The 26,364-nt window shown below is 32.5% G+C and overlaps 3 protein-coding genes across 4 annotated transcripts; 1 reads left to right on the top strand and 2 right to left on the bottom strand.

Annotated features, from left to right (window-relative positions):
- Nucleotides 1-413: 413 nt before the first annotated feature.
- LOC132610303 (GDSL esterase/lipase At3g26430-like) lies at nucleotides 414-3,145 on the top strand. The gene is made up of 5 exons (XM_060324611.1): nucleotides 414-848; nucleotides 1,442-1,651; nucleotides 1,747-1,916; nucleotides 2,029-2,299; nucleotides 2,492-3,145. The coding sequence occupies exons 1-5, from the start codon at nucleotides 500-502 to the stop codon at nucleotides 2,755-2,757; spliced, it is 1,266 nt and encodes a 421-aa protein (XP_060180594.1). The 5' UTR covers nucleotides 414-499; the 3' UTR covers nucleotides 2,758-3,145.
- A 1,858-nt stretch (nucleotides 3,146-5,003) lies between these two features.
- On the bottom strand, nucleotides 5,004-17,990 carry LOC132610086 (transcription factor bHLH128-like). Of its 2 annotated transcripts, none has more exons than XM_060324344.1 (6): nucleotides 17,385-17,990; nucleotides 8,487-8,800; nucleotides 7,527-7,664; nucleotides 6,728-6,793; nucleotides 5,970-6,038; nucleotides 5,004-5,385 (listed from the first exon to the last, which is right to left on the bottom strand). In XM_060324344.1, exons 1-6 carry the CDS (start codon nucleotides 17,800-17,802, stop codon nucleotides 5,329-5,331), a joined length of 1,062 nt encoding a protein of 353 aa, XP_060180327.1. In that variant the 5' UTR covers nucleotides 17,803-17,990; the 3' UTR covers nucleotides 5,004-5,328. The 2 variants fall into 2 exon arrangements, with proteins under 2 accessions (XP_060180327.1, XP_060180326.1); XM_060324343.1 differs by having other exon boundaries at nucleotides 8,487-8,809.
- A 6,814-nt stretch (nucleotides 17,991-24,804) lies between these two features.
- On the bottom strand, nucleotides 24,805-26,272 carry LOC132610473 (uncharacterized). Its single transcript, XM_060324760.1, has 2 exons — nucleotides 25,893-26,272; nucleotides 24,805-25,334 (listed from the first exon to the last, which is right to left on the bottom strand). The coding sequence occupies exons 1-2, from the start codon at nucleotides 26,215-26,217 to the stop codon at nucleotides 24,937-24,939; spliced, it is 723 nt and encodes a 240-aa protein (XP_060180743.1). The 5' UTR covers nucleotides 26,218-26,272; the 3' UTR covers nucleotides 24,805-24,936.
- Nucleotides 26,273-26,364: the final 92 nt, after the last annotated feature.

The raw sequence follows: 26,364 nt of genomic DNA on the forward strand, positions 1-26,364 counted from the left end.
GTTTGCCTGCTTTTAGTCTTTGAAATGTTTTGTTGTTTTTAACTATAATAAAATTGAGTCGCTAAAAAATGATTTTGTATAATGAAGTGAAGCTACACCTACATTCAATACCATGTTGTTTGTCCTTTTTTTTCCTTTCATTTTTTGATGAAATTCTCTTATGGATTGATATGGATAAATCTTTTTTTTACGCAAATTGACCTTAACATGTGGAAGAATTGATCTTAAGTTAAACTATTAAATGGATACATTATCCATCCAACCGGCAAGACATGTTAGTAGTTTACGGATCAAAATTGATTGCATAATTTGAGGACCATTTGGTCAATTAAAATACGTAACTAGGTCAGTACAGGTCGAATCCCACGTTCTTGAATTACAAAAGCAATTAACTATCTCCTTAAATTACGCAATAGAATGGATCAAATCAATATAGTCTATCAGCAATAAAAAAATGACTGACGAATAAAGTATTGAATAGGCAATTCATTGACTAATAATGACTACAAATTGTAGTCAGAGTCTTGAAAAATGGAAGGACCAACTTTTTAGCCAATACCTTTTATGTGTTTGGCATCTATCAGTTTGTAACAGAATATTTGTTCAAGTAAAAATTGAGATGGTAAAATTCCCAGACATCTTGATACTATTATTGTGTTTAGTGCCAACCCAAGTACTATGTCTTAGCAGTTGCAATTTTCCAGCCATTTTCAACTTTGGTGACTCAAATTCAGATACAGGTGGTCTTTCAGCAGCATTTGGACAAGCTCCTTATCCACATGGTGAAACTTTCTTTCATGCCCCGGCTGGTCGCTTCTCCGATGGCCGTCTCCTCATTGATTTCATCGGTAATAATTTTTACACATTAAATGAATTTCTTAAGACAAATATAGAGTTCAAACTAATGTTACTGCCTTACTGGGTTCGGTCAAACCCGTACCTTGGGTCTATGACTCTGCCGCTACTTTTAACCAGCTGCGAGAAATTACTTAGTCCTAGAGACTTTGGGAGTGTGCGGTACATTTTTTGGAAAAAATGTTTTCTGGAAAATGACTTATTTTCTGAAAAATATTTTCAATGTGCGGTAGAAATCGAAAATGTTTGTAAATATTGATAATAATATTAGCAAACCAGAGAGTGTCTTGATGAAATTTTTGAATATTAACGGTTGCTAATGATGTCTAAATATTGGTTAAAGCAGTGTTATGAAGTTAAAAGTTGAGATAATTGAGAAGGAAAATGGCTTTCGTCCAAAAATAAGAGAGGAAGTCATTTTTATCCTTTTGGTGGAACATGTTCTCCCGGAAAAATATTTTCTGAAAACCAAACATAACCTTCAGACAAAGGACACGTTTTTCTTTTCTTGTTATGACATGCTTGTTCAGCTTCTGATCCTTTTTTTTTTTTTTTTTTTTTGTGTTCCTAATTTTTGAACTGCCAGCTGAAGGCTTAGATTTGCCTTATCTTAGCGCGTTTCTTGATTCAATTGGTTCCAACTTCAGCCATGGAGCTAATTTTGCCACAGCTGGATCAACAATTAGACCTCAAAACACAACCATGACTCAGAGTGGATATAGTCCTATTTCACTTGATGTACAGGGTGTTCAGTTCTCAGATTTTCATTCAAGGTCCCAGATAATTCGCCAGAAAGGTACTAATTTTATTGAGCAAAGCAATAATAGAGTGTACATGAAAGTACTAGAATTCAATTTTGTAACAGGCTAAAGGTTTTGTTTTACTGCACAGGTAATATGTTTGGCCAATTGTTGCCGAAGGAGGAAGACTTTTCTCAAGCATTGTACACATTCGATATTGGCCAAAATGATCTCACTGCTGGCTACAAGCTCAATATGTCGATTGAGCAAGTAAAGGCTTATGTTCCTGATTTACTCTCTCAGTTATCCAATGTTATAAAGGTCAGTGAAATAGAACCAACATATGACAATCGGACTCCCCAGCTCAACTTTACCAATTTACGTTTAGTTACTTGTTTTCTATACCAGTTTTATTCATTTGCTATAAATGCAGAAAATATATGTGAAAGGCGGAAGATCATTTTGGATTCACAACACTGGACCAGTAGGTTGCCTACCATACGTTATGGACCGGTTTCTTATCACAGCAGCACAAATCGATAAGTATGGCTGTGCTAATCCCTTCAATGAAGTGTCAAAATACTTCAACCTTCAGTTGAAGAAAGCGGTTGTTCAGCTCAGGAAAGAACTTCCTTTAGCTGCAATCACTTACGTTGATGTCTACTCGGTTAAATACTCGCTCATCGGTCATGCAAAGAAGCTAGGTAATCCCATGATCTAACTTACCAAGGACCTTCAACTTGAATTCCTTTTAATCTTTTTCATGGCATTCACTTCTAGATTTTGAAGTATTATGTAGAGAAATGACTAGCAGTAGCTATTCTTAGACCAAACCTGATAAGTTTAACGATTATATAACTAGAAATGCATATTAAGTGTTCTATATGTAATGACAGGATTTGAGAACCCATTCCTCGCTTGTTGTGGTCATGGTGGGAAATACAACTACAACAGATTCATTAAATGTGGGAGTAAGAAAGTGGTGAATGGACAGGAGATCGTGATCGCACAGTCTTGCAAAGATCCATCAGTTCGAGTTAGTTGGGATGGAACTCATTTCACAGAAGCAGCTAATAAGTGGATATTTGATCAAATTGTTAACGGCTCGTTCTCAGACCCTCCAATTCCTTTGAGTTTGGCTTGCAAGAGAGTTAACCATTGAATTTTTAGGTTAATCTCATGTCTCCAACAACTCTACCTGCAAGGTACATAGAGTTTCATGAGTGTCATTTGACTGAAATAAAAGCTTTTTCATTCACTAATAGCTGAGAAAAGCATCCTTGAGACTGCTCCGGCTCACTGTTTCTTTTTTCCTTTTTTATTTGGAATAGCACCTTGAGTTCTAAGTCTCTGGTTTTAGAGGAGGTAATAAGGAGGTATAAAGATGGTTATGTGAGGCATGAAATTGCTACTGGAGCTTGTGAGAGTCTAACTTGAATAAATGAGTTACCAGTATTTATCCGCATCATTGTCACAAATAGCAGATGAACAAACTCCTGTTTCAAATTGTAACTGCATGTGAATAACTAAAGCTCTTTAAATAGTTCAAACTGGCTAGTATTCTGAAGGATTTTATACATTATCAGTCTCATCAAATCACATCAGGAACTAACTGTTATTGTTATTTCTGTCTAGTATTAAAAAAAGACTTACTATGTTGTAGTAGTTTTCTTTAAACAGAAGCAAATGATATTAGATTTTCACTTTAATTCAACCCAACAATGTTGTACACTTTAGTTAACATGAGTTGTACTGTCTTTTTTTTCTTCATTTTTAATTGTACTCAAGAAATTAAAGTTACATTTTTTGATTTCTGCTATCACGAGAACTACATCCAATAGGAACAAGGCGTGAACGGAATATTTGGCAGAAAATTATTAAGAAGGGGAAATGGCTAATTGCTTTTATGTCTTTTCTTCTTGGTTCCTAGATAGAAAATTGTTACATGTTTGTCGATCACTGGTAGTATGTTGAGCAAGTCTGTCTTAGTTGTCTGATCGTGAAGTCTTTGTTCACTCCTTAATCGAATTTAGGTGTTGTATATGGTGTAAGATGAACGGATTATAGAAATTAAAGGGGGGGAAATAACCACTATCACGTGCTTGTGACAAACAGGGGTTGACTCACAGCTTCTGGAGATATTCTACCAACCCTATATTGAACATGTTTGCACATTAGATGCATGTCGATACTCAAAAATAGCACAAAGGAGTTTATTTGTTGCTTACTTTGATAATGAGTTCAATACGGTGTTTTCATTCAATGCTTCTACTTCTCCCTTAAATTGCTCTCTTGAAAGATTTGTTCTCGCCAGGGGAGAATTCATGTGTAAAATATGGGTCACGTGAACACATGGTCACCCGACTAAACTCAGTATATTATGTATATAATCATTAAAATATATGTAATATTAATTGAAGGAACACATGATCAAACTAGACTGGGTGTAGCACTGGTCAAGTGCTGGGTTTAATCCCTTAAGCTTGTGAGATTGAACCCTACTAAATGCATTTTTACATCTTTTTATTTTTTATAAAAAAATCGAAGGTGAACTAATCCTCCTGAGATCCTAAATTTGCCTCCGGTTCTCACACCAAACCAAAATAATTTGTTTCAGTGTTTGATATCTCCTCGAGACGCTTAGCCGTCTTATAACAAATAATATTTATAGCTGGGGAAAAGATGCATCTGAGGCATCCCACCCTGAGACACATAAGTACACCAGTTTCAACAACTTAAGTTTGTCAGACGTATCACCACTACACTTTCCACTCAAAATCCGAATCCATTAATTTGAGATGTAGTCCCACAATCACGGAAACTGCTCTTACTATATGAGGCCCTTCAAATGACAACTTTAGATTTGAAGGCAAGTTTAAAGATAAGAGATTTTTACTACGAAAGTAAAGGACAAGTAATTGAAGCTGGGAAAGATTCTCCAATTTGGGACTGTTAAAAGTACAAATCTCTTCATCGTCAAAAAAATAGTGATACCAAGTTCTTGAAGATTAGGACACTTCTGTAATAACACATCCGCTATATCAATTGTATATTCAACTGCCCTTAATATCTTCAAATTTTCCAATTGATTAGAGGATTCTTCAAAGATCCACTGCTTATGTTATCCAAATAAAAAAGAAAAGAGGCAAAAGCCTCAACATGCCTTAACTTTCCCATTTTCTAAAGTATCGTTGGTAAGTGGTAACACTATTGATTCAAATCCAATCGTGAGAGGGCTACGGGGGCGTTGATAACAAAGGCAAAACGAAACATTTGTTTTACTACAGCAATGGGTAAATATTAAACCGAAGTCTAGTGGCGGACATATCGCTTATTTTCGTATAGTACATGACCAAATTTGACCCCTTTTGCCATTTATAATACCAAACAATGAAATGGAGAAGTAGATGTCCATCATCAAGAAATTATCACCATGAATTAGCTTCATGATCTTCAAGAAAAGAATCCAAAAACATAAATAAACCCAAAACTGAATTAAAACTTAAATGTTAAGAGGGGGAAAAAAAAAACTAGAAATAGTCCAAAACAATCATATACGCGGTCTAACTGAAAAAAAGAAAAAACGACCAAGAGAGTTCACTTTTGGCGTTAAAAAGCTAGTATGAAAATTGCTTCCTTATGTACAAATTTTGAGTTTCCACGAAGCAATGGTGACAAAAATCCTTTAGGTCAATCTTCAGCTAAAGTGCTTTCTCCCATTTTGTATGCACTGTTATTGACTTGATTTCTTACATCCACATTTGCAGTTTTCAAGTTCTGTATTCAGATTCTGCATAAGAAAAAGAAAATATATGAAATATAATCCTACTACTTCATTGACAGGTATAAATGTGGGCTGGTTAATCTTGCAAGCTTATCATCTTTCCTCCATCACTAACTTTCTGGAAAATATATTAGACCTACATCCCATAAAAAATCTTTTTAATTATTTTCACTTGAATTTATGATCTTCAAGCGGTTGGGTTAGAGGGATTAAGGGGGTTATCCTGATAAAATTTGGTTTAAATTTAAAATCAGGATAAATTTATACCACAATCATGGAATTATCTATCTCATATAGAAGTCACGATAGATACTTTTGGTTATACCCCTAGGACTGTAATGCTGGTTAAATTTTTTGTTTGGTGCAAACACTAGGTGAAAACATAAGCTTTGTTGCTTAGACCCTCTAAAACTATTGCTGCACTCATGTCGGATATTCCAAAAATGCATAGCTTTTGGATGATCAGACACAGACGCTGCATAGCATAAAATAAAAGTATTTTCATACATACCTAGCCATACTTGAACTAAAATAATATTCACACCTAGGCACATGTAACAGGATAGATCAAGTAAAGCTATTGTACACACCTGAACCTGATCTTGAAGGGTTCGAATGTGCTGCACTGCTAGATCCAGCATGTCAGCATAGCTCGTTTGCTGCAAAAAAATTAATAAGAAGATAAAATTTGCAAGCTCAAGCATGTTCCAAGAAGAGCCAACTGAAAAAACTGTGTGAAGAGGAACATAAGAAAATCAAGCATAAAACCAAGATTACTGAAAGATTAGTTCTTTTTTTTACACAAAAGATCTATACTTATTCACTAAACTGATAGTTGAACAGCATTTTAGCAAGAAGTATCCAATTAATTATAAGCGTTGGAAGTACCATTTGCCACTTCCAATTCACTACTATTTTTCTCCGTTCCAAGCAAACCTTATTAGTATATGAGACACTTCATAAATAGCTATGCTTACAACCTCATAGCTATACCACAAGTTCGGGTTAAAAGTTAATGACACTCCCTGTTTGAATCAGAGGCAGAGCTAGAGTTCTAGCTACAAGCTTGACAGAACCCAATAGCTTTGGCCAATTTCCCTTTTTTCTTTTCTTATTTTTTGGGTTTCGGCGGGAGTGGGGGGTGGGGGTGGGTGGGGTGGGGTTGGTGGTTAAGAAATCCATTTATTATGGATAAAATTTATTCAGAACCCATAAACTCAAAATTTTGAATCCACCACTGTTTGAACCCCCAACACCCTAAAGCCATTTCTCATGATCTTCTTTACCAATGAAGTTAACATGAAAAGAATGAGAAAATACTTAATTGAACCACAAGTAAGAACTATACCTTGTCCATGTTTGGAACAAGATCTTGTAACTTCTTTAGCTTCCCACTTATTCTGGTTCTTCTCTCCTGCACAAGATAAGAAAAGGAAATAATGTTCATTATCATGTATATATCAGCGCACAAACATAGCTATGATTATCCAAATTTTCAGGATTTTTTTTACAAATGCCGCGTCCAAATTCAGCTGATTATTACCTGTTCTTTTCAAACAATATGCGTGTATAATATATTCATTTAGGACTGATCAAACTAAAACATTTCTTGAAGTACGAAGAAATTAATTTGTTGACCTAAAAGGAAAACTTATTTTGTACCACTTAATCAAAACATTAGAGTAATATAAGTTCTCAAATGGTACAAGTTCTTTTGAGAAATTCATATAGTTGATTGACTATCTTTTTATTCCGTCTGTTTCACTCGTCGTCTTTTCCAATAGAATGAGTAAATTCTATAGCCGAAACTCTTTAACTTTATACTTCTCATTTCATCCTAATGACATTTTTTTTTTATTTTGACAATAATCCATCCTAATGACATGCTCTTGCAGTCATAGGAATGTCATGATATATTAAAGAGTAAAGACTACAAGTTATACAATAACTTTTGATTGGTATTGTTATATATATTCAACTTGTGAATAGAAAAGTCTTTCTATCTTTCTTAAGCTTCATTCCCAATCAAAGCCATATAAAATGAAACGGACCAAGGAAAGAATAAGTTGATAGAGTTCAATTGGATTTTTATCTTTGTTCATTAAAAAGGCCAAGTAAAGCAATGACTTAAGAAATTTGAAGTTCACCCTTTCTGCAATGCTGCGAGGATGAGTAGCACAACCACGCTTGGCACGAATTTTGCAAGGAACAGAATCTTCGGGGATGTGCAGCAATCTATCCATAGACGCCATTTCTAGTGCTGTCTGAGACAAGCCAAACTGAAACTGAAAATGGTTCAAAAATCGAAAAACATCAGTTCATCCTTCCCAAGTAATAACAATGCAGTTTTCATCAATATTTGTGAGAGTTGCGCACGAGAAACAAGATTGAGTATGCCAACATGGAATATTTTGCCTATTTTACAATCTGCTGCAGAAAGAAAACAATCATATACAGAGTATAGCAGTAAGCTATGTTGGTCGGACTCTTCAAAAATGTCAACAAGTGCGTGTTGGATCCTCCAAAAGTAGACCATTTTTGGAGGATCCGACAAGGGTACGGAAGGATTTTTGCTTTTTGGATAGTCCGAGCAACATAGGTAGTGAGGCTGTTAAGGGGGAAATGTAAAGGAAATATATCTAGTGCCGTTGACATGTTGAAAACACAGACTTCAAACAGTGAAAGTTTATGTGTTTATCAAGTTTATTAGCTGGAAGAAAGAAGAAAGGTAGGAAAATAGGGATAAATGAATGTCAAAAGCAGAATTAAATCAACGTTTCGAAAGATTTCAAGTAATAGTGTGTTGAAGGAAAGAAATTGAGATTTTGGGAACACCAAATCAAAGCACATGATATTTTTTTCATCCAGAAGTTTAATATCTTTAATATGAGATCTCGTTTTTTTCGCATAAATACTGTTAAAAACCAACAACAACATACCCAGTGTAATTCCACGAGTGAGGTCTGTGGAGGGTAGAGCGTACACAAACTTATTGTTAAATACTGTTAAATACCAGGATAAAGAAAACACAACCCTTTAACACTAGCTACTACAAAATAGAGTTTCACCGGGAAAAGAATTCTTTTACAAAGTTTCAGTAATATTACCTGAGTTTCCCCTTCATCGAGCCCATTGACAATGTCATTGCTAATGTGCTTGGCTCGTTTGCTCGGTGTGACAGAGAACATTATAGAATTGTTGTCTTCCCAAGAACCCATTGCGAAATTACTTGCAGTGGCATAAGAATGTGTTGATTTTCGATGGCCATTGTCTGTACTGGTCCCTTCAACATCCTCATTTTCCTCTGCTATTTGAGAGAGAGCTTCTTGCCTAGTGAAACTAAGCTGAGAGTTCAGCCTTGTTATTCCCCGGCTACTATCTCCAACGCCTTTCGAGTTGTAGCTTCCTCTCCCCATTGAAACTGAAAACCCTAACGTCAAGTCAAACTTGAATTATATTACAAGTTACAACCCTAACGAGCTCTTTTTTTCCACATTAAAATCACTACAAGAAATGAATGTTTCACGGGCGACCCCTCTAACAGCGACAAAAAGTAAGCATTTTCGTGGCGACTCAAATTGGTAGCCACAAAAACTGATAGTTCTAGTGTGACCCTTGTAATCTCCACGGAAAGTAACATTTTAATGGCGACTATACTTAGGTTGCTACAAATATGTATCACGGAAAACAAAATTTAGTTGACAAAGCATTTGGTTTCCTTTGGTTCTGTATCTTAAGGTCTTCATTGACAAAATTTAAATATATTACAGACCTACCATAAAGAATTTCTTGTTTTCCAGATTAAATTGCCCGCCTTTGGTTCCGGTATCTTAATTGAAGTCTTTGTTTGACAAGGTATGAATGTTGCTACTCAAATTAAAGTTACAGTGATAAAATCTGTTTTGGTCTATCGGAGTAGTAAACTTCTTTAATTTGGGCTATGGGGGTAATAACGACTGATCTACTTGTTTTACAAGAAGCACAGAAGTACCATACTACAAGAAATATCAACTAACCTATGTTGCTTGGATCCTCAAAAATGCAGCCGGGTGTGTGTCGGATCCTCCAAAAGTTATTAACTGACTTTAGGAGGATCCGACACGCTGTGGTGGCATTTTTGGAGGATTCAAGCAACATAGCAACTAAAAAGAATCAAATTGAGCAAATCACACTTATTTTCCTACTGTGTGGTGTTATGATGTGAGCTCTGAGGAATTAAATTGTTTTTAACATTTGGTTACTATAGGAATAGCAAAAGATGATTAATCAACAAAGGACTAAAAAGACGAATGTAGGTTAATCAGAATAGAACAGAAAGTTATCAACAACAATCATAACTCTTCGTTAGTTACATTAAATTAAATGGTAGAAAGAATAAAACTATAAGAAATAGAAAACAATGACTCAGTATTCTCAAAAGGTAGTTTTAAGAGCTAACAAAATTCTTTGTGATTCCACATATTACAAGAATGACCAATGTTCTAAACCTCTTTTAGACATAGATTATTTCATCAAACTAAAAGAAGAAGAATTGTAGCAAGCGATGTTGTAAATTAATATTTACATTAAAATGCACTTAAACAACTTTATATGTCATTTACATTGAGTATGTTGCTGCTTGAAGCTCAATTATCAATAAAGAGCAACCTTTTGAGATTGCAAAATCCATAACAAATTATCACAGTAAGAAACTCTCGTCTTATTATTAGGATCAAAACAACCTTACATAAACCTTAGCAACATGGTCTATGTCACATGACTTTAAACTCATTTGTTTATTTTAACCTTTCAGCCCTTATTTGGCATGTCATTTCTGTCATAAATAACCGTTATTCTACCTTTGTTAATCTTGCAAGTCTGTTTTAAAAATAAGTCATTTTCAGACATCTTAAAGAGGAGGGACTATGACAATATATCCTGACTGAATAATAGTAGTATATAAATAGAAAAAGAAAAGGCCGTGATTTACCTAAATGTGCCTTTTTTAGGTCATCATTTAAATTTTATCCCTATTCTAAAAAGTTGTACAAATATAACCCTTGGGACTGACAAAATATTAGAATGTAGTCTAACATCTACAAAATTTTAGAAATTTAATGTTTTTCTCATAAGATTTTCAGTTTGTTCAAAAGGACCTTTAGACCACTCCATAAGTTGCAACAGAAATAAAAGGAGGATCATTTACTAAACAATTGTTTCTGACAGACAACCGGTGAAAATTTTTGAAAATATTTTAGAAGGAGAGAAAAGGGAGATGGATAAAAGAACATCAATTATTGAAAACTAGTGAAGCACTCAAAAAACATTGGGCTGGTTTTAGGTGGCTGCTAAGATATAAATCATTTATAATAATATTAATGGATTATTATAAAGAGCAAGTGGGAATAACGGGTCAAGTAAATACCCATGCACGTGATAACTGACCAGTCATAGAATTTTAGGAGCTGTTTGGTGAATGCATCTTGACCTCAAAATAAGCAAAAATGGATTCAAAGAATCTAGGCACAATCACCATCAATTAAATAAAGGGACAAAACTTTTTCTTTGTTATTTTATTGGCTAGTTGGGACTTTAGAATTTTTTTAATGTCAACTTGCTATCTGAAAGTTTGGACCCAACAAAAAACCAAAGAAAATGCTCACTTCCTCCAATAAGGAGCTTCTTACTAAGATCATGATTAAGGAAACAAGACAATGATATTATCTATTGTTCATTGGGCAGCTAGCTCATTGGAGCCCAATTGGCAACTTGCTCTACTAAATTACTAATAATAATAATGCAAAAATGACCCCGTAATCTCTACTTGCACAATATTCATATAAAATTACAAAGACCATAAACATCTTTTGTGCCCCTAAAAGTTCCTTAAGTCTTTCTATCCTACCCCTTAAGTTTGTGTTTGATTGGACACAAAATTTATAATATGGAACATAGGGAGTATATAGTTAACTAATTTTTCAGTACTTCTAGTATTGCTGGAAATTTCGATCAAGTTGGAAAGCTTTGAATAAATAACTTATTGACATGAATTATAAAGTATTCACTCCAATTCAATATTCTAGTAGCTTATGTAGCAGTATTTGATTGGATACAGAGTAGGAATAAAATAAGGACTTTTAGCACAAGTATCCTTAGAATTTACCGTCTAAAACATGCAATTACATTTCTATGGCATAAAAGCATATCAATAAGGATAAAATAAAATAAAAATTAAAGAATTTTAATCTATCAAAACAGACCATTCTTCTTGGAATAAATTTTAAAAAGAAACAGTGATACATAAAATGGAACAAATGGAGTTAACATATTTTTAAGTTGTTACTTGTTTTATTTATTAATTATTTATTATGAACTTTTTTTGGGCTGAAGAAAAGAGAACTACAACTTAACTAATAGAAGACTCTTGTGCTCAATTGAGCATTCAACCTCTAATGCATCAATTACAATAAGGTGGAAAATAAATATAAAGGAACCCAGGCACCACTTGATTGACCCATTCAAGTTTGACATTAATGAACATGACTTAGTTCATACACAAATTAACTTAGACTAATAATAATGTTAATGCTCTAATATTATACCTAAAACTAAGCTATCGATGTAGTATTTTTTTAAGATTTTGATAGAGATTAAATTGCCTTATTTCGTGGTCAAAACATACACATATTGTATGTCCTATTCCAAATCAATATATATTGTCGGACAAAGATCATAGAAACTACCTTTTATTTGAAACAGACTATTATATACCAAAAAAGTTGTAGAGTTTTTGACAGTTGATAATAAACACACAGTTTTTCTAACTCCCAACCTAATATCAAATCAAATTTTGCAAGTTGCACCACTCTTTCTTCCTTCCCTGCTTCTAAGGATCTAGCCATTATAATAATAAAAAGGTCAAATGTTTTTTGAGAGATTGCGTGGTCAGTAACGCACGGTTTGAAATTCGATAGATAATGAGTCGGTCTCTCTAATTTTCTTCACTTAAATACTAGACTCTTGTCGAATGTGAAAGTAATTCACACATTACCGTTGCACTCTTATCATTAGACCAAAACCCGAGCTAAAAAAAAAATCAAAATTTGACTCCTGCCCCTCAATTCGATATAGTTAAAAGAACCAAGTAATAATACCCTCAAATATGGAGTAACACTACACGTTCACAACACATGAATAATCAAATGGTGGAACAATTAATAATCCTCAAAATTTGTGAATATTCATAGACAAAGAGATAAAAAGTGCACATAACAAGTAATTAACGGTTAAATATGCATAGTCAGATACTATAAGGACTAAAATTAATTTTTTGTCAATAATTGAGGGATTTAAACTGTAATTAATTCAAAAAAAAAAAAAAAAAAAGAGGCCCTATTGTTAGTGCTTATTATGCCTTATGAGATTCTTTCTTATTAAAGAGGGATCCAGCATGATCAATTAATTTATATTATAATACCAGTGGTTTCATTTGCAAAATGCTGTGGGCGATTGGAAACTTGGTGCACACACATGACACATGCATTCACCTTCCCCATATGTGGAACCCACATTTACATGTCACCAAGAGTTCAGACAGGATTAAGACCTAACTATTAGCTCCACTAATTTCCTAATTTGCCCTTTACGGATAAGTTTATTCTCGATAAACAAAGAGCAATAACAACAGTTTGCGGCTGCTTACTTTTACTTTATATAGTACCTTCTAGATTAGGAAACTGATTGCGTTTACCCTAACTAACCCAAGATTTGTTCCCCTACATAAATAATTTAGAAAAAAATGACTCTCAGTTCCACTTCATGTAACACTACATTTTTATTATCCGTTCAAAAAATAATGTTACTTTTCTGTATTGATATTTTTATTTTTGATTTTTGATTTTTTTCTTTTAGGCTAATTAATGAGAAGTTTTATAGCCACAAATGTTTTAGCATATTTAAGACCATAAATTTTAAAAACTTTTTTTTCCTCAAAGTTCTGTATCGAATTAAACTATGTTGGAGTTGTGGAGTAACAAATTACTTCTTGCTTATCTAAAATGAAAGACTATATTTTTAAACAATTTCACCTTGCCAAACGACTGATAATTAGAATTTTGTGGAAAGTAAACAGGATAAAAAGAACAGACATAAAATGGCACTCACCGAAGGAACAATAGAATTAGCTAAACTCTTTGCGATATGATGATACTTATCTTTATAATCGATAAATTTCTGAGGATCAATGGTGCATGATTTGAAGATACATGATTGGCCCGTCCTTCTACTTTTATTTTACTTAAAGATCAATTTTTTGTCTATAATATGATTAGAACTCATGACATGCGCCTCGTTCACATATGACATGTTGCGCTCTTACCAACTATGTTGCTCGGACTCGGTGTCGAGTGTCGGATACGGGTACGGATCTAGAGGTCGGATTCGGCATAATCTAAATTTTAAGATTTGGGGGTACGGATCTAGGTGCGGATACGGGTGCGGGGATTCGGTTAAAATAATTCAAAATTATAAGAAAAATAACTAAATCTATGCCTAGAAATAAAAAACAAAAATAATTTTTTATAGTTATGTTTCATTTATAATTAAATTTTAATTTTTAATTAACTTGAAACCCTTCTAGATACAATAAGTGTCCACTCTTCAAGAGCTCTCCGTTTCTTTCAATTTAGCCTCAAATTTTTTCTCAGATTGGTCCATGGATTTGGTCAAAGTATCCAATGTCGTTTGACCAGATCCGACACGAATCCGGTGTCGGTGTCGGTGTCGTGTCGTGTCGGATACGACAGCAAAAGTGAAGGGTCCGAGCAACATAGCTTACCACTAAACAACAAAACCCCAAGCATGTCGACATGATACATTCGTTATTGTAAATTTAAAAGTTTACAGTACTAATCATATGGAAGGAAAGAAAAATGAATTTCCAAGCTGTAAGGAGGTATTAAAGATTTTATTAGTGCTAAGTGTCTCCTTTAAACATAAACAAATACATAAGTGCTAAGAGGCATTAACTCTTTTTATATTTTAGTCGTTTTTATTTGCAACTTGTTATATGTAGTAAGATGAGACAAACTAACTCTAAGCATCTTTCCCACTTACTGTTTATGAGTCCTTTTTTGAGTAATTAAATATATGTCTAATAGCTCAACTAGTCAGTTTATAACGTCTAATTGTGACATAAGTAAATCTTACTTTTGTACTCTAATCTCATGACAATTCATTAAGAAGTTAATATAGTCCAATGGATGATCAAAATAAGATCAAATGACGTTAATCATCCATTAATTTTATCTACAAGAAACCTACTTTCTCATTTCATCTCTATAGCTAATTGGCCGTTAAATGCAATCAATAACCCGTCATGTATTTTTAATCACTTACTATACAACTAGCTTCTTAACTAAATTTGATAATTAGGTTTTAGCATAAAAACTAAGATTTTGTTTTTTTCACGTATTTGAAACTTAATTCGTTATTATAACCTTTTCTACCACGCTATTAAGCAAAATACACCAAGGTTCATTAAAGTTATTATAATGAGAAAGCATTAAGCTTAATTAGGTCTTGAAGAACCAATAATAGTACCACAAGATGTAAGGAAAATAGCAACATTATTTCCTTTTGTGGGAATCCTTATTCCCAATTTAACTTTACTTATATTTTCTATCTTTCGATTTATATAACACTCTTTCTATCTAGTCTGTTTAGAAAAAATGATACGTTTTTATATATTTTTTTTTAAAAAAGTTAACTTCAAACTTTCACCGGGTATGTTGTTGTTGTTGTTTAACTTCAACCTTTTCTACCACGCTATTAAGCAAAATACACCAAGGTTCATTAAAGTTATTATAATGAGAAAGCATTAAGCTTAATTAGGTCTTGAAGAACCAATAATAGTACCACAAGATGTAAGGAAAATAGCAACATTATTTCCTTTTGTGGGAATCCTTATTCCCAATTTAACTTTACTTATATTTTCTATCTTTCGATTTATATAACACTCTTTCTATCTAGTCTGTTTAGAAAAAATGATACGTTTTTATATATTTTTTTTTTTAAAAGTTAACTTCAAACTTTCACCGGGTATGTTGTTGTTGTTGTTTAACTTCAACCTTTTCTACCACGCTATTAAGCAAAATACACCAAGGTTCATTAAAGTTATTATAATGAGAAAGCATTAAGCTTAATTAGGTCTTGAAGAACCAATAATAGTACCACAAGATGTAAGGAAAATAGCAACATTATTTCCTTTTGTGGGAATCCTTATTCCCAATTTAACTTTACTTATATTTTCTATCTTTCGATTTATATGACACTCTTTCTATCTAGTCTGTTTAGAAAAAATGATACGTTTTTATATATTTTTTTAAAAAAAAGTTAACTTCAAACTTTCACCGGGTATGTTGTTGTTGTTGTTTAACTTCAACCTTTTCTACCACGCTATTAAGCAAAATACACCAAGGTTCATTAAAGTTATTATAATGAGAAAGCATTAAGCTTAATTAGGTCTTGAAGAACCAATAATAGTACCACAAGATGTAAGGAAAATAGCAACATTATTTCCTTTTGTGGGAATCCTTATTCCCAATTTAACTTTACTTATATTTTCTATCTTTCGATTTATATAACACTCTTTCTATCTAGTCTGTTTAGAAAAAATGATACGTTTTTATATATATTTTTTTTTAAAAGTTAACTTCAAACTTTCACCGGGTATGTTGTTGTTGTTGTTTAACTTCAACCTTTTCTACCACGCTATTAAGCAAAATACACCAAGGTTCATTAAAGTTATTATAATGAGAAAGCATTAAGCTTAATTAGGTCTTGAAGAACCAATAATAGTACCACAAGATGTAAGGAAAATAGCAACATTATTTCCTTTTGTGGGAATCCTTATTCCCAATTTAACTTTACTTATATTTTCTATCTTTCGATTTATATAACACTCTTTCTATCTAGTCTGTTTAGAAAAAATGATACGTTTTTATATATATTTTTTTTAAAAAGTTAACTTCAAACTTTCACCGGATATGTTGTTGTTGTTTAACTTCAACCTTTTCTACCACGCTATTAAGCAAAATACACCAAGGTTCATTAAAGTTATTATAATGAGAAAGCATTAAGCTTAATTAGGTCTTGAAGAACCAATAATAGTACCACAAGATGTAAGGAAAATAGCAACATTATTTCCTTTTGTGGGAATCCTTATTCCCAATTTAACTTTACTCATATTTTCTATCTTTCGATTTATATGACACTCTTTCTATCTAGTCTGTTTAGAAAAAAAGATACGTTTTTATATATTTTTTTTTTTTAAAAGTTAACTTCAAACTTTCACCGGATATGTTGTTGTAACTTCAACCTTTTCATTTAACAACAATTGCATGCTTTAAACATCATAGAATTATCATGATATGTTTAAGCACAAAAGTTTGAAGAATACTTTATAATACATTAAAAGTTTATTTTTTAAAAATTATGTGTTCAATCAAACGCTGTCACATGAATGAATACTTAAAATATAAATTACATTTCAAACTTTGTTATTATGCAAAGTCAGTTGTGATTAGTCAATTAGCAAAAGTCTGCTCTTATTGGTTAAAAAATCACCAAAAGCTGAAGACTTTAGCAGACAAAAAAAAAAAAAAAGGAATCATACACACCAAGGTAACACAATAATATCTCCAATATAGTCATTGAAGATTTTTGTTTGGTTTTTTATAATTTCTTGTTAAAGTATTATGCATCTTCAGTTTAAAAAAAAAAAAGTCATAACTCCCTTCGTTTCAATGAACCTATTATTATTAAGGGAATCTACCAGTTATATTCTTTAATTTTTATCATATTTTTCTTATATTTTTTTAAAATTATTTGAATTATAATTATAATAGAAATTTTATTTTTACAAACTTGATAAATCTATGTTGAAATTACTAGGGAGTATACAGGAAGGTCAAATTGGTCAATTCACACTTCAAAAAGAAATTAGAGAAAGTAAGTAAAAAACTTACCAGTAGTATCACCAGCAGCAGCAGCGAGTTGATTAAGAAACCTAGCTGGTGAGCTACTATGTCTCACCAACGGCGTTGTTGAACTCGTCCCCATAACTCCTCCACCACCGCTACCCATTGTCAGGTCATTAAAACCAAATGATCTCTCTAAATTATTATCCGGTTGTTCCTTTAATGACTCCTTGGAAGACCCCAAATTTGACTGAAAATACCTCGAAGGACCGATGTTATGCGATGATGAGTGATGAGATCCTTGACCAGAATAATCATGATGATTATTATTATTATTATTATTAGCATTAATGACTGATTCAACTGCTGTGGTTAGAAATGAACCAGGAGCTGAACCGTAGCGCGTGAGGCCACTGCTGCTGTGACTCATTGAAGATGATGAAGAAGATGTTGATGAAGGATACATTGAAGTAATAATTAACTTAATGTGTGAGAATTGTTTTTGAAATTGGATGTGTTAAGATTTGGAGAAAATTAATAGATGGAGGGAGGTAAGAGGGAGAGAGCAAGTGGGGAATTTAAAAAGTATTGGTGCTTTGGATGTGCTACACTTGTTTGAGGAAAGTATCTATGACAAAGAGAGAGTGGATCAGCCAATGGTGGGTTTTGTTATTTTTTTGTCTTTACCTTTTATGCAAAATTAAAAAGTACTTACCGACCACCCCCTCGCTTTCAATAGAGTGTCATATATTAGTATTCTTTCCGTTCCAAAAATATTATCTTAATTTGATTTGTCACAAAATTTAAAAAATAAAAGAAGACTTTTGAAATGTGTGATCCAAAACAAGCCTTGAAAATTTGTGTGACTGTAATTCATCTCATAAAGTTAAATTGTTTCTAAATATGAAAAGGTGTCAATCTTTTTGAGACAAATAAAAAAGGAAAGGAAGACAATTTTTTTAGGATGGAGGGAGTAGGTGTTTGGCCATGAAAATTAACTATTTTTCACTTTGTTTGGAATTTTGAGAGTGACGATGAAGTTGTGTTTAGTTATAATTTTTGCAAAGAATATTTGTTTGTTTGAATGTACTGAAAGTGAAAAAGTTTTAGGTGTTTTTCAAATTTCAAGTACAACTTCAAGTTGTATTTGGAATTTCCACGGTCAAACTTTGATTTTCAAATAAAGTAAAAACATTTTTCGGAAAAAAGTAAAAAACTCTTATGGCGAAATGGGTCCCTAATTTCATTTTTTGTGACACACAATGTTTTTTAATCCCCTCTGAAGAGAATGTTCTTAAATTTGAAAACAAATAATTCCCTTAGTTTCAATATAATGTAAGGCCTCGTTTACTTACATTCAATGTGAATCTTAATTTTAATCAATCAGGTCTCGATTACTATGTTTGTTTGTTTTTCAGGTTTGAATTTTAATTATTCATATGTTAATCATTAAGTGTGTTTGTATTGTTTATGTTACAACCACTTAATGGGTCTGAATAGATCTGAATGATTAAAGATCTGTAACAAAGTCTTAATATTATTAAGATGTGTATCCAAGGATTTCAACAAAGATGGAAGTTCACTGATTTCACCCAATCACCGCTACTGCCATCGCCCAACATTATCAACTATCACTGTTGTCGTCGTGCCGCCCTCCACCATTATCTACTCCCACCACCCATAATCACCATCAACATCCTCATCCACAACCGCCACCATTGTCAATCGCTACAATCAACTGTTAACCACTGTATATTAGCCAACATTTAAAATCGTCATCACCAATTACTATTACCACAACAAGCATCAATCATTACTAATAATCACAACCATCGATCACTATTATATATTGTCAACCACCACTATTAGCTATCATTATCATCCACTGCTAGCCACCGCTAACCATTACCCATAACACCACAATCAACATCTACGACCCCCAAAACTAGTTATCGTCACCACCAATCGCCATATGGTTTTTTGAAATTTTTAATCGATACATATTAGAATAATTTAATACTTTATTATATATTATATTTATAGATAATTTACTATTTTTTTATATTTATATTTATATTTATTTTAATAAAAATAAGTTTTATGCATTCAAAAGTTGAAAAAACAATCTTAATTATTTAGCATTCAAATCTTAATACAAACATTTTAATATTCAGATGTGTATTCAGATTCTGACGTTTTATTATTAAAGAACACAAATGAGGACTAAGTGGCTCACTTTGCTTAGTCTGTTTCAAAAAGAATATCTCATTTTATATTTTGAAATCATTTAATTCCAACATTAAAACCACAAGAAAAAAAAAATGGTACATCACATTAATTTTTAGCTTAAACCATGAGATTAAAAAATATTTGTTATTTTTTTAAACTCCATGTGCAATCAACTAAGACACATAAATTCAAATAGAAAGAGTAACTTTACATCTCACATTTTACTCTTAGAAGCTTTTATAATCATCCAAATATTATGATATACTTGGTTCGGACCGGGCTGGTGCTCAGCGAGCCAAGAATTGGGCTAATACTTGGGCCGGTCTACCGGGCCTAGTTGCCCCTCCGACACAACCCCCATTGTTGGTCCCCCTTGCAGGGTTTATCCGAACTAGTGTCGATTCTCGGCAAAAAATTACACTGTAAATGTAGGGTAAATTTTTTGTATTTGTGTACATATATAAGTTTTGAATACCTTAAACAAATCCATAAGGTCAGCTCAAACGGTTCAGGATGTTCAAAATTCTCTCTGCTTTTGTTGTTTTTTTCAACCTCTGAGTAAAAATTCTAGATCCGCCATTGTGATTGACTCGACCTCTCTGACAGGTTTAATTACCATTTTGTGCAAGTTGCTACTCAATCTGGCGTGCGAAAGTATCCTGTAATGCATGTGAAACAACACTATACTAGCAAGTGCATCGCCGTTGAATTAATCAGGTGATCACGAGAAGGCTGTCGATCCAACAAGGATTTTATAGAAGACAATTAATATGTATCCTGCCTTCTCATGATAGAAGTCGATTGGTTGCATTAATTGCATGTGGTTGTATATACAAGTGGGGTTAATAAGTGTGCATGTAGTCGTGTACACTATGTACTAATAGTTTCAACAAGGTTAATTTCATGCATATTGTTCCTGTTAACTCAATTTACATTATATTGCAGCATAATCACTATTTTTTTTTTGTAAGTAAAAAGTATTATAAAAGTTATTAAACTATTTTTTTAAAAATTTAAAATTAACTCAACTTTGCATAATTATCGTATAATGTCACTAGGAGGATACAAAGAGATATGGTGATCATAACATAATATTATTCCTATGAGGTGAAGTTGAATACGCTTTTGTTATAGAAAAATTGTTCAAACACTAATTTATGTGATATTTACAAAGTTAATTGACTTTTTTGTTACAAAAAATAACACATTAACTTAGATGCATTAAAGTAAAATTTGAGTTACCCTCCGCGAAATTAACCGGGGTCAAAGACTAATGCATGCAAAGTTTGAATTCGTAGTGTCATTTGCAAATTTTACGATTCTACTAGTAATAATTATTTAGGTCAATTTGATTCCTCTTTGATAAACAATTAGAAGAGTAGATTTTATGTTTTCATATTGAAAAATTCTTTCTTTTTCACGTTCCCATGCGCTTTCCCGAGAACATATAGCGTGTCTTCTAGTCCTGTGTTATATCGTATTGACCATGTCAATTAGTCTTTTTTTAGGCATTGACATTTCCCAGTGTGAACATTTTTTTCTAAAAAGTATTTATTGGTCTATCCAACGAAAGTCCGATGCTTACTTTATTTGAACACTACTATTTTGAAAAATAAATTTGAACACTATATTTTATAATTTCGAAAAAGTATACTGCAGAAAGTCCTATGCTTACCTTATTTGAACGTTAAATCTCAATTACAAAACCACAATGGGCCAAACTTGTAAATACACAGAGATGAAAAAAGAAGAAAAGGAAAATAAAAAGAGGAAGAAGAGAGAGATAAAACTCAATTCAATAAGGATTTAAGATAAATTTATTTATGATATAAAAAAATATTACGCGATTGGTACAGTCTAATCGATGATATAAAGCAGGTTAGTTACCATTTCCATCCGATACCAATTAATGATTATTGTAGAAAAAATTATCATTAAAACATTATAAGTAATTTGATTGTGTGTGTATTATTTACTTCGCCAATATATAAAACTTAAAAGTTTACTCAGTAACTTTCAAGTTTTACTTGTTTATTTATTTAATATCATTCTTTTTCTGAGTTGAAGAAAAGAGGTCTACAAATTGATATAAAATTTTGATAGGAATATTTTTCGTCCAAGAACCGCAACTTATGATGTATCATTTACAACAGGGTCTCAATTAATTGTCCAATTCAAGTTGCATGACATTAAAGAACATAATTTAGCTCATAAAAACACTATTATGACAAGAGAACAACTTACTGAACCTAAACTAAAGTAGGTTCGCCGTTTTCGACTTCTAATTTTAAAAATCTAGTATACGTTAAAACCTATATGCATTTTATTGTTCCTAATTCTAGCTTATATTACTGGAAAAAGATATCCTTCATTTAGATCTTCTTGTTAATTCGAAAATAGAATATTCTATATTACAATTAACATTGATGATCTACGTACAATTCGCTAAGCTCACCTCAATTCAATGAATAGATGGTATAAATTCAAAAATCAAATCATTCAAATTGTATTCTTTTCCTGTTTCTCCTCGAGCGTCTGATTGTTATCACAATTTTCTTATTTCACCTCGATTGAATAGTTAGATTGTACAAACACGGGCTAAATTACACAAATTTCAACCTTTTCCCGACTTTTTTCTCCTAAGAATAATTTATATTAACTCTCACATCGATTCAACAGCTAGATGCATGCATGTAGTGCATGACCTATATAGAATGTACTAAAAATTAATTGCACAAGTTGCACCTTTGTCCTACGTTTACCCTCAAGAATTCTGACTACAATAATTGGAAGGTTGCAATGTTTTAATATTTTTATTCTCTCCTTGAATCAATAGATTGATGATACTCTCAAGAGAGAAATACTATTAGTAGTTTTTTGACACATATGAACCTAATATTATTGACTTTGGTTATTATCCAAAACCAAAGAACCTCAAAGTTTATGTAAGAATAATAGGAGTATATCACAAAGCTTTATTCTTTAAGGAAAATCAATACGAGAAAAGTAAAAACAGTACCAAGAATAGGGAAAATAGCAACTCTTTTCCTATTAAGGTTTTTATTTCGAGGGAATATTGATTGTCCAATGCCCTTTTCATGCTAAAAAAATATATTACTCCCACCATTCCATAATAAGTGTCACCTAATTAGCCAAAACAATTTATCCCATAACAAATGACATCTTAGGAAACCAAGACACAATTGACTAACTTTTTCCAATTCTACCCTTTACTCCCTTAGACAAAAACTGACAAGTTAAAGTAACATCTAAATGATGGTTGGAAAAAGCCAAACTTTGTATTGTTGGATTCTCAATGTCAAAAGATTTACTACTTGTGCATGCTCTAATCAAGGAGAAAAAATAATTTATTTTTATTATATAGAGATAATTTGATAAACTTCACATTACATTATTAATTTCTTAATATGCGTGTTTTTGAGTAAGGTATCACTTATTATCGGTGAGTATAAGAATTACATTTCAAAAGGTTGTCAATTTGTCATAGTCGGTTTTAATTGGTAAATAAGAAAAGTTTCCTCTGATTGGTCTAAAAGTCACCAAAAGCTGAAGACTTTTGCAAAAAGAAATGCAAATAAAGGGAATGGAATCCAAGGCCAAACAGGCCCGTAGTATGGACCAGCTCATTCGTTCAGTGGGCAATAAGTAGGGCAGTGAGACAAAAATTTGACAATTTATGCCACTTGGGATGTGAAGGCGGCAAATAATTATCTGCACTTGATATTTATATAAATTAAATAATAAAAATTCTAAATAAAAATAAAAATACAAATTATTTAATCAAAGTTAAGAAATAAAAATTTATATGCATTTATTTGTTTGAAGAAGCACTTATGACAATACAATATCAAATTATTTTCAATGTGTACGACAATAATAGCCTGTTGGTCAAATTTTTGAGAAGTCAATTTTTCTTTTTAAAAAAATATATTTACTTTAGAGAGTTAGGTTTGTTAAGCATGTAGGGAAAAAGAGAGTGTTTTTTAGTAGTAAAAGTTGCTTTTTAGAAGCTAAAAGCAATATTTCCATAGAAGCACTTTTGGACTTTGACAAAGCACAAATTGTAGCTTTAATATCGATAAAAAAATATTTTATATTTTTTAAATTGATTAGCGAAACACAAACGGTTACAAACAAATTTTGAAAACTTGGCCATACAAGGTATAGCTTTACCTTACATTGCATTATCATTTGATTCTCTTCGGTCATTAGTTAATTGAGTTGGGAAAACTAAAGTTTCTCCCTTCATCCAAACCTCATGAGCGATTGTAAGTTTGTCACTTTACTTATTTATAGATCACATTGAACTAGGGGAAATCACAAAAAATAAACGGCAAAGGGCCAAATATACCCTTGAACTATCGGAAAAGGGTCAAATATACCCTTCATTATACTTTGGGTCTAAATATACCACTGCCGTTATACTTTGGATCTAAATGTACCCTCGCCCTTATAATTTTGTCTGAATGTACCCCTCATTTTAACGGAAGTACACGTGTCATTATCCTATTGGTCTATTCTAAACTATCCCCTAATTAATTAAAATTCAAACTAATTATCCAATTAAAAGACTCATACCCATGGAAGATAGTTGTATCTGATGGAACCATGGAGTGACGATGACTACTGCGATGGCATCACCCTCCCGCCGGCTGTTTATTGACTCTCGACATAGTACTGTCAACACTATCCCCAAGAATGTGGCAACTTATCCAGCAACATCAGTTACAAATCAAGGGTTATTGAAGCACTGTATCTTCTCACAAGGATCCTAAAAGTTATTACTGTTTGGCTTACTACTGGTTAAAATTGAAATTGAATTATGATTTCAGTTGCCATTTCAATTCTCTATTGAAATTGAATTATTATTTCAGTTGGCATTTCTTTGCTCAATATGAAAACGTGAGAGAACTTTTATGGCTGGTTTACCAACTGAGCAATTACTTCCTTGGAAACTAGCCTCTGAATTTCAACCACTCCATCTTCTTATTGAGACAGACAAGTTACCCATACCTATTGCCATGGTCATCGTCGGCCATTGAAGAAGCTTGTATGGTCATGAGTCTTTTTAATTGGATAATTAATTATGGGTAGAATTTTAATTAATTAGTGATAGTTTAAAATAGACCAATAGGATAATGATACGTGTGTCTCCGTTAAAATGAGGGGTATATTCAGACCAAAGTATAAGAGCAAGGGTATATTAAGATCCAAAGTATAACGACAGGGGTATATTTAGATCCAAAGTATAATGAAGGGTATATTTGACCCTTTTCCGATAGTTCAAGGGTATATTTGGCCCTTTGCCGAAAAATAAATAACAGAGAAATAATTTAAAAAAAATATATATCTAAGAACAGGATAAATTTCTAGTTGTATTAAGTTGAGTTTTGTATTGATCCAACTCTTCTTGAAGTATCTCAATTTCCTTATCTTTCTCAACTACATTGTCCATCAATCTTCTATTTTCCTCTTTCAATTCTTCAAATTGGCAAACAATCTCTTCAATTTGTGCTTCAATTGCCTCATCACTTAGCTCAAAAGCACTTTCAACAATTCTAACAACTCTCCATAAGCTAACAACAACAAGTAATCCTCCTCCCTTTTTCTCCAAATAAGCTTCCAAAAATAGTGCCACCATCACCACTATGCCATCAAGCAAGTACCCCGGTCTTCGAAAAAACGCGCCTCCTAGACCTACAACAAGGCCTACACTTTTCAGAAACAACAATCCCAAGATCCCTATACCTGTTAGAAAAATAGAAAGGCAGAATTAAAGTAAAGTTTTGAAGCCCGAAAAATAAATGTATGTATACTATTTAGTGGCGGGGAGTGATAGACAAGTTTCTTCGGGAAACAACAGAGTTATATATATCACTACAAAAACAAAAAATAGAAATTAGGTACAAAATCTTAATTATGCTAATTTGTTACCTAAATAGTCGGTATAGCTAACATGATCTTTTAATAATCCGTTGTTCGTTAAATAGAATTAACGATGGGATTTATGTTCTTTAGCAACAGAAGCTGTTTGTCGCTGATGCCTATATATGCTATACAAATTGACTTGGCAACTTCTTAGAAGATGCATGAGTTTATAGAGTTGTAAGGACGCTAATGATGACAGAATGAACATTACATGTTCTTTTAAATTTAAAACTTAAATCTACGTATAAATTTAAATCTAAGTTTGTCTTAAAAAATTAAAGCTAGAATACCAAGTATCTTAAATATAAAGTCTTTCAAACTCCTTTTTGTATTTCGGAAAATCTCACTTCATATATAGTACAAACCATCTAACAGTACCTGCCCAATGGTACCAAACCTCTTCTGTTTCTTGATTTTTCTCGTTCCGATATTGTGGACAGGAAATCAAAGAGGAGGAGAGCTCAAGACTTGTGAAGACTAGGTCGATAATGAGTAACACGATTGTGAAAATCCTAAGGGGTATGGATTCTAAAAACTTGGTTAAATTTGTTCTCCATTGTTGCTTTGTTGGTTCTTGTGCTGGATTCATGAGAAAGAAATTCCATCTTTGCCTTTTATCCCAGCTTTTGATGAGGTTTTGTATTGATATCTCAACACTTTGGATTTGTGTAGCGTTTGATTGTTGGATTTCTTGAGAGTTCATTGATGATATTTTTGGGGAATAAAATCTTTTCTTTTGTTGTTGTTGTTGTGTTGTGTGTATTTGATAGTCGAAAATTTTCAATTTCATAATAAGAGTCGTTTGAGAGAGGCACGTGAAATGCAAGGCTTAGATTTTTCATGCAAGCTT

This window comes from Lycium barbarum, chromosome 9 (assembly GCF_019175385.1).
Source record: "Lycium barbarum isolate Lr01 chromosome 9, ASM1917538v2, whole genome shotgun sequence".
Lineage (NCBI taxonomy): Eukaryota > Viridiplantae > Streptophyta > Magnoliopsida > Solanales > Solanaceae > Lycium > Lycium barbarum.

Excerpts from the sequence above, each read along its gene's own strand:
- LOC132610303 (XM_060324611.1), top strand. The coding sequence starts at position 500 with ATGACTACAAATTGTAGTCAGAGTCTTGAAAAATGGAAGGACCAACTT. Across the intron at positions 849-1,441 it reads TCTCCTCATTGATTTCATCG|CTGAAGGCTTAGATTTGCCT; the intron begins GTAATAATTTTT and ends TTGAACTGCCAG. Across the intron at positions 1,917-2,028 it reads AGTTATCCAATGTTATAAAG|AAAATATATGTGAAAGGCGG; the intron begins GTCAGTGAAATA and ends CTATAAATGCAG.
- LOC132610086 (XM_060324343.1), bottom strand. The coding sequence starts at position 17,802 with ATGTATCCTTCATCAACATCTTCTTCATCATCTTCAATGAGTCACAGC. Across the intron at positions 7,665-8,486 it reads TCGATGAAGGGGAAACTCAG|TTTCAGTTTGGCTTGTCTCA; the intron begins GTAATATTACTG and ends AACCATTTTCAG. Across the intron at positions 5,386-5,969 it reads CCCTTCAAGATCAGGTTCAG|AATCTGAATACAGAACTTGA; the intron begins GTGTGTACAATA and ends TTTCTTATGCAG.
- LOC132610473 (XM_060324760.1), bottom strand. The coding sequence starts at position 26,217 with ATGAACTCTCAAGAAATCCAACAATCAAACGCTACACAAATCCAAAGT. Across the intron at positions 25,335-25,892 it reads GGTTTGGTACCATTGGGCAG|GTATAGGGATCTTGGGATTG; the intron begins GTACTGTTAGAT and ends TTTTTCTAACAG.